Source organism: Pempheris klunzingeri, chromosome 15 (assembly GCF_042242105.1).
Source record: "Pempheris klunzingeri isolate RE-2024b chromosome 15, fPemKlu1.hap1, whole genome shotgun sequence".
In the NCBI taxonomy this organism is placed as follows: domain Eukaryota; kingdom Metazoa; phylum Chordata; class Actinopteri; order Acropomatiformes; family Pempheridae; genus Pempheris; species Pempheris klunzingeri.
In genome coordinates this window covers 10,080,353-10,093,278 of record NC_092026.1, presented here as the reverse complement: position 1 = coordinate 10,093,278, position 12,926 = coordinate 10,080,353, and the positions used below count along the sequence as shown (strand labels likewise).

At 42.5% G+C, this 12,926-nt stretch overlaps 1 protein-coding gene across 1 annotated transcript in view; it reads left to right on the top strand.

Moving 5' to 3' along the window:
* The first annotated feature begins 1,169 nt into the window (after positions 1 to 1,169).
* The window catches only part of LOC139214880 (solute carrier family 22 member 23-like), a 35,668-nt gene continuing 23,911 nt past the window's right edge, over positions 1,170 to 12,926 (top strand). The window contains exons 1-4 of the mRNA XM_070845820.1: positions 1,170 to 1,378; positions 1,462 to 2,026; positions 9,262 to 9,365; positions 9,491 to 9,645. Coding sequence (XP_070701921.1) covers positions 1,586 to 2,026; positions 9,262 to 9,365; positions 9,491 to 9,645 — 700 coding nt within the window. The 5' untranslated portion in view covers positions 1,170 to 1,378; positions 1,462 to 1,585. The remainder of the gene's footprint in view (positions 1,379 to 1,461; positions 2,027 to 9,261; positions 9,366 to 9,490; positions 9,646 to 12,926) is intronic.

Below are 12,926 nucleotides of genomic sequence, written 5' to 3'. Positions count from 1 at the left end.
TCTTCCTCAGTTTATTAGCAACATCCCTCAATGTTTAGATCAACCACATGTCTGCTGGAAAGAGCCGAGGATGATTCAGAATAAAGTCCATTTATTATTAACTAACTAACATTTACAAGTCCTGACTTGATCAATTGTTATAAGCGAAGAACCCCATGATTTTCAATTTACAATCAATCAATTTGTCGTGTGCATACGTACATCCGTGGATGTACGTATACATTTCACATTAATTCGGCTTTTAACCACCAGGCAACTGAAAATTTCTTAATCTATAAAATGCATCAATTAAAAAATCAATATCTTTGAATAAAGTGAGCTATATCTTTAGCTACAAACCCTTACTGCTGTATTTGAAATGTATAATTAAAGAGGAAATACTATGAGGCTGACCCTGACACTCATCAGAGGCCTGACAAAGCACAATGTGAATCATCAAAAAGCAGCTAAAACCTTTAACTACCAGCAAAGTAGAACATGATAAATGCCTACAGTCTATGACAAGCAGATTCTTCATTTGCCTTTCTCTTTCCCAGTCACTCAAACTATGGATGATATATATAATATTGGTTTTCCTTAAACACCAGACATGATGACATCTTTGATGATCCTATAGATTTTTTTCAAATTCCCATTTTCTGTCACCTGAAGTAGAGTTTCCATGTGTTCAGGATGTGCTACAGAAATGGGCGGGGACAGGGTTAGTTCCTCCTCCTCCTCTTCCTCCTCCTTCTACCTCATGTTGACAGGTTACCTGAACGGTGCATCTAAACTCTTTGTACTTTTGTCAGCACACGTTTGGGATCATCTGAGTTGACACCTCTTGAAGCACAGAAGCACCAACGCTGGATCTCTCTTGTAAAATGTTTGTAATTCCAATTTATGGAAAAAAGAATTAGAATGTGAGCAACTGTTGCTATGATTTGGTTTGATTTTATTCTGTCATCAAATAATACACACACACACCATATGTTTGCAGTAGAAGAACGCAGCTTCAACAATGTGTTGATTTATGAAAACAAGAGTACTGAGGGCTTATTTCTGTATTTCACCTTACATGGAACAATAACATTGTTATTTTTCAGTACTCAGCTGCTCTACAGCTGCACAGAATGAGCATTTCCCTCTCGAAGTGGTTACCAGTGGTTACAGGTGGCCATGTTGGGTAGTGTCAGTCACCAGCACGCAGCCTTTATGGGCAGGTGTGTTACCTGTGGCTCCCTCAGGAAGCACCTCTCAGGGCTCTGCCGCCTGCCACAGCTGACCGACACACAAACCAATGAATCACACGACGGAAAAGATCATGATCAAATAGTTTCCCTGGCAGTTGCTTCAATCCATTGTAATCCGCCTTTTTTCGCGGGATCTTGAGCCTGCAGTAAGTCCCGCACGGGTTTTTGGTGACAGACGGGAGGGAAGTGCTTCCTGATAATAAAGAGGTGCGTCTTATTTCCATTCCAGTGATTGACTGCGCACGGCTTTCACCGCCGGAGCTGGGGGCATTGACGCATTGTGGAGTCGACAGGGGGTAGCACTGCAACCCCGGCTTCGCTACACAACGGAGGCATCTATCGGCGAAACCGCGATGGCCGTGGTGCAGCTCGACACGGAGGACCATCAACCGGAGAACGGCTTCGTGTCCCCCGAAACCACGTCGCCGGGGCTGCTGACACGCATCGACGGCTCCGTTCTGCCATTTCTCGGGGGATTTGGGAAGTACCAGAAACAGCTGATCGTGCTGACATGGATTCCGGCTTTATTCATTGGATTCAGCCAGTACTCTGATAATTTCCTCCTAGCCCAGCCGAACAACACATGTGTCCAGCATTTGGCAAACCTGACTAATAATCAGACTACAAGTCATTCCTCGTTGCTGGACAGTGCTACAAACATCAGCGCGCGGCCAGCTTATATTTATGCCAATGGAAGTTACGGCACCCACAATGACACGACCAACATGCAGTGTCGGTGCAGCGAGTGGACCTTCGAGCTGCACACGGGACTCGTGCAGAACGTGGTCACCAAGGTAAGCTGTGCATCTTGAGGATGGGCATCCTTTCCATCATACTATGTTGTGCATCTGTGATACCCTATCCCGCTCTGATCCTCTTAGGATCGATTTACGTTAGAGAGAGGGAGAAATCCTGGCACTTATCAACACTACACCCATCCTTGAAAAATACCACTTTCAAAGCAGCAGCACAGTCATGCAGGGACAACATAAAAGAATATAGAATTATAATACTAACACTAAAATAATTCTTCCACAGCTTCTGGATAGTGGCTGTGGTTTATGCCTCCATTGTTGCATCCAAGGCGTGCGTTTCTCCACAGTGGGTCTAGCACACTGAGTCACTTCTGTTCTGTGGAGATCCACAGAGCAGTGAAGTGGCTCACATGAGACTTAAAAGTAGTAAGATTGTACAGGTGAGAGTCTGCATCCTGCTGACAGTGAGTCACCGCAACAGCTGACACAAAGTGTGACCTACAGCAGAGAGACGCCACCATTGGCACACTGGGCCAAACTGCCAGGGCTGGTGGAATTTGCCGGGTGTCGTAATTGACATAATAGACATGGAGCTTTTGATTTGGAGCAAAGGTCATTAGTGCACTCTCTAGAATAATGCAACCCCATCCCTGGCCAAACACCGCCCGCCCCATCACTGCCCTAAACAAACAGCAGTGAGATATTCTTACTGCTTTCATTTTGGGCGCTTTTAGTGTGTCTCTGGCTCTCAGCAGTGATGTCTTTACCTGCTATCACACCATCGTAATGTTGTGATATTCCTATCTGTCCAGACCAGGCTGAGGAGACGGTAGAGGCCTGCAGTCATCATAGTTGGTCTGCTAGCTGGAGGAGGAAGGGTTTTTATATCTCATTACGCCTATCAGCTCTTCTCCCACTGTAAACGCTGCATGCTTATATCAGGTTTTATTTCTGCGTGAGAGGAAAAGCATGAAACGTTGATCCTCATGGCTCTTTGAGTAAACTCGCCATTAATATTGATGGGATAATGTGATTTTTATCCTTGGGGATAAGACTCATGTTCTTATCACAGAGTCAATTAAGGCTTTAGGCACAGAAAGAATCAATAGACATTAATTTTCAATGTTTGGCTCGGCTAAGAAAAAGGCCAAAATGCGGATGGCCACCTTGACAACCGTGTGCACCCTTGCAGAGCACAATAAATTGCATTTCAATCTGCAGCAATCCTCAACTCTGAAGAGTTTGGCACTCGTGCCATAATCAAAAGGCTTATCAGGAAGTGTTAGATCTGAAGCCGGGCTTTGAAGTTTCTCTGCTGTAGGAGGGGGCTGTGGCACCCTGAGCTCACGTCCACTGTGATGCCAACAGCCCATCTGCTTATCGCTGATAATGTCCCCATTTAAATACAGATAATAAAATACATCTGTGGTTTATTAATTCAGCCATGAGCCATGGGGACAGTTTAAGTGTTGATTTCATTTACTCCTCGTAGGGTAATTTCACCGGTGGGGTTGTGTGAGCTCAGGCCTGGCTGATGACTGTTTTTTCTGGATGGAGATTCAGAATAAGTTGCAGCTGAATGTGAAGTCATATGTGAGGGAAATCGATTGGGTGGATCCTCACTGCTAACAGTCAAAAAATGTTCAGTTCTCTCTTGGGTTAAAAAAAAATGAAGTTTTCAATATGAGGGCTTTAGTATTGACTCACTGCTGGTTCTGCTCTCATGCTGGCGTTGTAACCTGTAGACACTAATGATTGTGTTGCCTTTGCACACATACCGTGAATGTCATGTTGACACTACTACCACTGCAGATCAGTGACAGGCCTGAGCACTTGGTAAAAGTATCTGGCTGTGCTCGTCTTCCCTGACCCATGCAATCCACATTCTGACAAGGTCACCGTCAGGAGAAACTGAATCAGATGGCGTGCAGGCAAATCCCAAAATGGAGCCAAAAATGAGGCAGAATTGACCCTCCCAACTTGTCTTGCCTTGTCTCTTTTGACAACCTGTCCCTCACTCCTCCAAGGCCCCTTTTCTCCACCACGGCACAGAAACTAGGATGTGACACTACAGCAGGAAGTGATGACTTGGCATTTCTCCCTGTGTTTGGACTGCATAGGCATAACTGCACATGACTGGGCTCAACAGTCTATGACATTCGATCTTTAAAAAGCAGAGCAGAGTGTCAACACAGGCGAAATGAGGTAGTGCCTCTGTCAAAATGTACCCACACAGTCTAACACGATGTTACTCCAGCCCTTCGTACCACATGAGGCAACACATCTGCACTGTGTGCCACAAATATTTTGTTTCCAGAGTCGGTAACAGGGGAACACATCTCTGCTCACTCCTTTTTCTCAGGGTGTCACAGAAAAAAATGGCTTTGACAGAGGTGGTGGAGGTTGAGCTGGTGGTGAAGGATCCAAAGTGGTTAATGTGGAGACCCATCCTAATTGAGTTTAAGCTTTCCTCAGGGTATGTCTTAATTGGACTGAGCTTTAGAAATGAGAATGTATCATTACTCAGAGACAGATAGAGTCTCTCTGCAACCTATCCTACTGTGCTCCTATTCAGATGGGTAGCAGCTGCACACGCTGCCTGAAATAGTGGCCTGAGAACCTCTTCAAATCAAAGATTAACCTCTACACTAATCCCCTGTGAAGGTTCGGCTCTCTTTTAATCAGAGACTCTTGCCAATTAGGCATTGATGATGATTTTAACATCTAAAACTGAATTTACTGCAGAATGAAGCTTGGATTGGTACAAGACTACAACACCACAGTGCATTTAAACCCGGAGCGTGGACCTCACCCCATTCTGTCACTGAAAAACTAATTACACAAACACTGTTGTCGTCTGCTTAGAATGAATTATGAGTTTAATTATTTCTTCATAATGAGTTAATTCTATCTGGAGCATCACAAACTTTTCCTGAACCCCTCCTATCCGTCATGTTCCAAGTCAGTGTAGCCAAGTCAGAGTCCAAACTAATGTTGTCATGTCGTTTATTTTGTCCGACCATCAGTCTGAAACCCAAAGACATTCTACTTACAATGATAATGAAGATCTGAAACAGACAGTATTTATCTTTTTTGCTCAAATGATCTACATGATTAATCAATTATCAAAATTGTTGGTTATTGTTTTTCTTTTGATTGTTGAGTTGAAAATAATCAAATTCAAAGTCAAATAATTGATTCGTTGATCAATAGAAAAATAATTGTCAACTATTTTGATAATTGATTAATCATGAAAGTTATTTTGAAGTAATTTTCAAAAATGCAAACACTCTGTATTGTGGTTTTGGACTGTTGATCGGACACTGCATTTTTAAGAAGATATTTTTAATCATTATCTCTTATTGTATAGACCCAGTGATTGATTAAATAATGGGCTTCTCTAGCAATGATTAAGTTGCAGCTCAAGTTGAGTGATTAATTTATCAATTGATCACTATATACAAGTCAAAGTATGCCAATCCCATTTTTGGCTTATGTGTCTTAGAGTGTAGGATAGGGTATTGTATGAGAGTGATAACACAGATATGTTGTAAAAGCACACTGGTGGGTACACCCAGACCCAGTATCACTGTGCTGGAGGTTGCACACCCATAGATCTGAAAGACGATACTGTAGCTGAACACCCATGCAGGCCTCTCTGCTCTGTGTCCCTTCATAGTGTTTACCCAGCTGGTTGACTCCTTCCACAGACCCCGGATCAGTGTGGGACACTTTGAAACGGTCTCAGCTGTCGAAAGGCGATGACCCCACTGCAGATACCCAGTCAGCACACAATGACAGCCGCTCATGGCGTCAGCTAGGAGGAAAGACGCTTGTGTGACCAAAAGATAAAACCACGTTGAGGCTCTGTGTGTGCGTGCTGCAGCCTTGTTTCTGATAAGTGCTGTTTTGTAACGGGGAGGGGTGAATGCTGTGGGGTCTCTGACTCCTGGCCGTGGCATACGTCTGTTTGTAGGATTGTGTGATGGAATTCAGGTTGTCGGATTGTTGATCAGTTGTCAAAACATACTGTTTTGGTGACAGATGTATTCTTGTGGCTCTTAACCATCGACTAAAGGAGGCAATGAATAATGGATTCATAGACAAATGTTTGTTGTTTCATTATCTGTCACTGTTGGTTATAGGAAAAATAACTACTATCAGCTAACTTGCCAAACATGTGTAGTATAGTCCGGATGCTACAGAAATGTGATAGTTATTTGAAGTATGGTCACGCCTAGATAATGTAAACTTGCTGTCAGGCCATTGGTCCCTCAGGCCACAATCTTCAATGTCAGATGTTCCTCCTTGACTTCTTTTTTTTTTTTTAACCACAAACTGCAATGGAAAGTGAGTATATGTAGTATAGAGTCATCTTCTTGCAGACCGATGACTTATGTTGTACAATACCAACATATAAGCACTCCCAAGTCACATGCTAGAAACAAAGCAGCAGTCACACCGTTGGAAAAAATAATAAGGAGGTTTCACTCAACCTCCTTTTTAAATCACTCGGCTATTCTTTTTTGCCCGCACCTAAGCTGCCGCTACATTATAGGATTCCAAACCCTTCAGTGAGGCAGTGATGCTAAAACTTGCACTTGGAAGCAGAAAGAGTCTGATAACCACGGCGATGGTCTGTTGCTAGGCAGTAACCATGCAGCAGTCTCTGTATGTGCTTTCTGCTTTCTCCTCACAACTGCTTTTAAGCATCTCTATCCCTTTCTCTTTAGTGTGTTACCCATACTTTTCCTCACCCTCTCCTCCACCACATCACTCCATTTCTTTGTATTTTCTGTTGCTGACTATTTTGTGTATTGTTTTGTGCATTCTGTATTCCTCCCTTCTTCTGTGCTGTTTCTCCACCTCCCTCTCTCCCTCCGCGCCTGCTCCCCCTCCTTTGAACCCCCCCTCCGCCCACCCACCACTCTGTAGTTCAACGAGTGCAAAAATGTGCAGCTGTAGTTGAGAGCATCTTCATCTGAGCTAATGAGAGTCACTGGTGTACACCAATCATTAGTGGCCAGTCGTTTGAGAGAGGTCGACAGACACCCCAGGGATTCAACTCATTTGCTTTTGGCCCCTCATTGTTCTGCCTTTTCTGTCAGCTAACGGATTTATACGCATCTAACCCAACTCCACACTGGCTCCTATTCATTACTCCCGAATGAGCAAGACAATAGCAAGGGAGCAACTGACAGAAATAATAGGGGCATAGCAGACAAGCTGCATAGATTTGACTCTGGGATTTCTTTGCTTTGCTGTAGGTGAAAGTCTGTTCATATATATTTTTTTTCCACTTGTGCTAGTAGCATTGTGGATGCCCATTAATGACTGCGTGTGAACTCAGCCAGAGTGCTGGAATGAAGAAAAACCTAGTTATTAATACATGTGAATTGATGATTTTAAATAAAACACATTAGTGATCGTTATGCTGTCAAAACTCTACCATGCTCTGCCCATTGGATGCTCATTTCCAACGGTGTGACTGCTGCTTTGTTTCTAGCATGTGACTTGGGAGTGCTTATATGTTGGTATTGTACAACATAAGTCATCGGTCTGTGGTCACCTGCTGATGTCTGTCCTGCACAGTCATCAGACTGTCATTCAGCCATGCAGTGCCAGATCCTCAATGATCACAGATTCTCAGTTTAATTTCAGTATATATATGCCAGTTTGTCACAGTCCCAGAGGAGTGCAGCTTCAGCTTCACGCCCTTGGGTTGCAGGGATTGCGCAACAGGAACTTGTTTGCCTCCCCTTTTTCTTTTTCTCTGCTGACATCGATACTGAGACCATGAATGAGTGGCATGCCTAGATCATGTGATGGCTGGGTGGCTCTGGGTAATCCTGGAGCGTTCCATTCTGAACAGGTCACTATGGCAGAGGTTATGAGAGGTTAGAGCCCCTCGTATAAAATTGTCAGAACAAACTACTATTTGTATTTCAACGTGAGTTAGCGCGGCCTCATGAAATTAATGATTTTTCGTGACATGGCAGAAAATGTTCCCATATTTTTATGGTGATCAAGTGGATGTAAAGATGATATCTAGAGTATAGGTGAGATACAATGTAGGTCAGTGTTGATCAGTCTCCCATAAGCTATGCACCTGCTGTAACCACCACGCCCCTGTCTGCTCCTTCCTGCTGCTTGTGTCGGCACAGACAGCTGGGAAGCATATGTCGCCAAAAGCAAGTGTAATACCCACCTCAACTCCGAAATGTATTCTCTGTTACTCTCAAGATCAGCTACTCTACTAGGATCATTAAGTAAAAATGTCACTGGTAGTCAAAGTCGCAGGTTTGGGTAGATCTTTTTTTTTTTTGGCATTGAGTTTCTTTCCGCAGGCAATTCACATGCACAAAAAGTGTACATCCCGCTCCACCCTTCCCTGTGATCATTGCTTGTGCTGTGTACAAGGTCTGTTTGTCACAACTTGTCGGTACTGTGGGGAAAAGAGAAAATCAGGGCATGCTTAATTTGTGCAAACGCAGGCACACGCTGCATTGTTTGCACTCTAGGAATCTTTCTGCTGCTGGGGTGGAAGGTTTCAGAAACCGCTGAAAATTCAGAGGTAGAGTGGACTGTAATGCTTGTCGTTTCGACTCACAGTATAGGAGGCATGTATGAATAACAAAATAAGAAATGCCAGTTTGTACACACTCAGTGATATTTGACTGAGGAAATTATTATTTAATCCCTGATGTTGATTTGCAGAGGACAAATGCGTTTTTCCAACCTTTTAGTGGCACTATAAGGCAAATACATTATGTAGGCCTTGCATAAACATGCACACAGTTATTACTGAAGGAAATCCCCAATGCAATATTTTGACAATTCTTTTTGACAATAACCAAGCAAGTCAGAGAAAGTCTAAAACATCATGTCTGTTTAAAGACTTGACTTTATGTAGCCATAAGACTAAAACAAGAACCAACTGCTTAGTATTTGTATAAAAAAGTTCTTGCAATATATTCTGTGTCAATAATGCCTGGAGGGATCAACAAAAGAGAGGCAATTGATGGAGGAAAATCATGTTCGTGTTGATGAAATAAGAAGCCCATCTGTCACGGAATGTAGCCCTCCCACATGTCAGTGTTATGGGTTTTGACTGTTAATAATGACCCACAGATCAGACAGGCCTAGTGGAGAGTGAAAGCCAATAGATGAAAATATCTCATGCTCAAAAAATACACATTTATCTTTCACTTCCACATTTTTTTACCCAGCATACATTTCTTGGAACTAATGCCTGTGTTTATTTGTCTCTACAGTGGAGTCTGGTGTGTGACTCAGCATGGAAAGTCCACATCGCCAAGTTCTCTCTGTTGGTGGGATCCATCTTTGGATACCTGGTGTTTGGAGTCCTTGCTGATTGGTAAGATTTTCTACAAAGTTGTAGCACGGCAGGAAATCTTAATTACAGGTGTGTAAGAGCAAAGCCTCTTTTTTTCACATTCAAGACGTCCGCAGTAACCGAAACATTTTCACCTTACTCCGTAGGTTTGGCCGCCACCCAGTGCTAATCATATCCGTGCTGTTCATGCTGGTGTTTGGTCTGACTGTGGCCTTCTCTGTCAACGTCCCCATGTTCAGCACCCTGCGTTTCTTTGAGGGCTTCTGCCTGGCAGGGATCACCCTCTCCCTCTACGTCCTCAGTAAGTTTTCATCTCTTGCCGGGTCTTGTCAGGTTACACCAATGCGTCTAGACAGGACGGTGTGTGTCGTCTCTATGGCAATGACTCTCTGATGATACTTCTGTTCTAACTGCTGGCTTTTCTGACTTTTTTGTAGCTGAACATAATTTGCAGTGTCTTAAAATCTGAATGAGGATAGTGGTAGTGAGTTATTTGCAACATTTGCATTTCTGGCGTTGATAAAAGTAAAACATAAAAAACAAACAAAAATGAGATGATTGAGAATTTGGAGCCGTCCATGTGTGCTTCAACATATCCAGAGGGTGTATGCAAATGTATGCAGTTTTTCTCCCATATATTTCCAAAGTAATTCCACCATTTTGAGAAGTCAGTTTTCTTGATCCCAAAGCCCTGACTTTGCTATGAGCTGATTGGCTGTTCAAACGGGTGACCGGCCTTACCTTCTAAAGCCACTGGCTGAGTCCCTGGTGACGCCATCAGCTGACTTGAGTCAAACTGAGACAGCCAGTTCCACACCACTGTAACCACTAAAACAGTTTTGTCACGCCATGAATCTTTGATCTGAACTGGCCTTTGAATGCACATGATGCTAATATACATGACATAGCTAAGGCTAACAGACTGAGGATAAAGCAGACTGATTCCAGGCAAAAAGTCAGCATTTCACCAGAGAAAGGGCTTTAACCTTTAAAAACCAACCTGTCTGCTGGCAGGTTAGGGTTAGGGTTACCCTGTGTTCCAAAGAAAAGGTGGTGTTTTTCAGGTAAATTAGGCTGGTGTCTGTGTTACTGTAATCTCTGATATGGCATCTTGACTCCCACACAGTCTGGAATGGGGATTTTTCCAGCATCACCTGTCATCCGAAAAATAAACACCCTGTTTAATCCATTAGATTTTGCCATTTTTTGGTTTTGGAAGGGTTTTAAAGAAAGAAATTTCCCTCCAGACTCATTAATACAGACAATTGCCCTTACCAGAGTCCTGTGCACATGACTTTAACATGCTGAGAAATCCAAATCTCGCCTATTCATGGTCGTAAGATATCATTGTTCCTGGGAGGGATTTGGCAAATGCTCAGTTGACATGTGAACAGTGACCCGTGTTGACTAAAAAGATTGATTACCTGATATGTCTTTTGGGCTGGAGGCAGAAGCACTGACAAGGAATGGCATGTCAGTAATGCAGCAGTATAAAGTAATACATACATGTCTAATCCAAGGTCACTTGACGATTGACCTGTTGGCCAAACTGGTTTGTTCAGCTCTCGTTGCACTGCAGTTTATAAGGAGCAGATTTCCTCATTCTGAGTAACTATTTCACACCAATATCACAGAAGGAAATCTCATTTCAAGATATCATAACTTGCACACCTAAAGAAAGCGGCACTGAATTTCATTCAATAACAACATACATAAAATACATACATTTTTTAATTTAAGATTGAGGCCCACTAAGAGACAAAATAACCATTTAACTAAATGTGATGACACAGTTTTATCATGATTTTTAATACTTAAATACTGTAATGTATTAGTATGCGCTATGATCGTTTTTGCTATATTAATTTTGCCTATTCTGCCCATCGTTAATCCTTAGTATCCGCCCACTGATGCTGTGCTCATTACTACACGTCTAATCTAAACACTGTTAATTCTTGTCTGTAGCTGAAGACAAGACATTCAGCTAAAATAAGAGTAACTGTGCTGCAGTGATCTCCAACCGTTTATTAAACCGAGTGCCACTGTTGGGATAAATTCTCATTACAGAGCAACCACCAGCCTCTCTACCCTTGAAGTGAACTCTTTCAATTTAATTCAGGTGTACCAGCATGTGTCTTTCCCTGAGATTTTAATCCTCGTTACTGCTAATCAATAATCTGATAACGGCAGAGGGGGTTGGGGTTTGGCGTGGTAAACGACTCTAATGTTCTAAAAGATGAATCCTCTGTGGCGATGTGACCTTCTCTCTGCACAGTAAGGCTTTAAATCATTAGTTCTGTGGGAATGTCGTGTTCCAGCTCCAAAGAATGGGATGGAAGGGATTTTTTGGTGGCATCCTGATAATTGGCCATGCAGTTCATGCATATTCTGGACTCTGTGATGGATCCTTAAAAGCCTCTTTGGCCACAGTTATTGACCAATGCAGAGGGAGGTTGCAAAAGTGGAGGGAAGGGAATATGAGAAAGAGGGAGGGAGCAAGGGTGAGATGATGAAGGAGGGGGCCCTCAGTGTCCTTGTCATTCTAATTTACTCAACACTGTATACCTTGAAAAGCTTTGCTGTGCTCCCAAAATAGAAGGACTGTTTAGTCACCAGGGGCAAAGGAAAAAGGGTGGAACAGAAAGAGGCAAAAGGGTGGAGTTAAGCTGTACAATACAGTGTCTTATCAAATTTAAATGAGCTTGACATCTGCATCCATTGTCTTCACATTAACCTTTATGTTTCAGTTAATTAGTGGTTCTCAACCTGGTGGTTGGAAACCCAATTAGGAGGTGGTGGGGTTGGATGATCATTTTATAGTCAATATTTCTCTTCATCTCTACTATACAAGCTTATATAACATGCCTTTTTTTTTGCTTTTTGTCTAATTTTTGCTTTTATCCTGTGAAAATTTAGTATTTTAGTAAGTATTGAGCTTGTATAAGAGAAAGATCATTCATTTGTCGAATTGGTAAATTGTAAAAAGGGTCATCGCAAAGTTGTGCAATTCAGACTCGATACTGCAGTTATAAGTTAACGTACTTGTATTGTTTTATGCTGATGTACACGAATAGGTGTCAGTTTAATGTCTCAGCCATCGTAAAAGATAAGACTCATCTGACATCTGTTCTGCATAGAGGAGTGGTGAACGATGCACTTTGCTGTTATATAATGGTAAAATTAAATAGGCATTTGAAAGCATAAATCACACAACTCAAATGGCTGAATTCCAGAACAGATGAGCAGTATTTGACCACTGACTGAGAAAGGAAACATTTGAATATATGCAATGGTCTCGTCAGCAGAGCTGTGATGTAGCAAGGCTGCATTCCAAATAAGCTACATTTGTGTCCAGAGAATCCAGTAATTCTGTGTCAGAGTAAAGATTCATGTATTTTCACCTTGTTGTTGTTCTTCTTTCTTTCTTCTTAAGAACCTCTTTTGTTATTCTGCTTCCTTCTCTCACCCTCTACGTCTCCATCTCTCTCCGTCTTTTGCTCTACCATTCTCTACCCTATTTTTCCCATTCTTTGCATTTGCCATTCTGCCATAGAGTTTCTAATCTCAGAACTACAATACAGT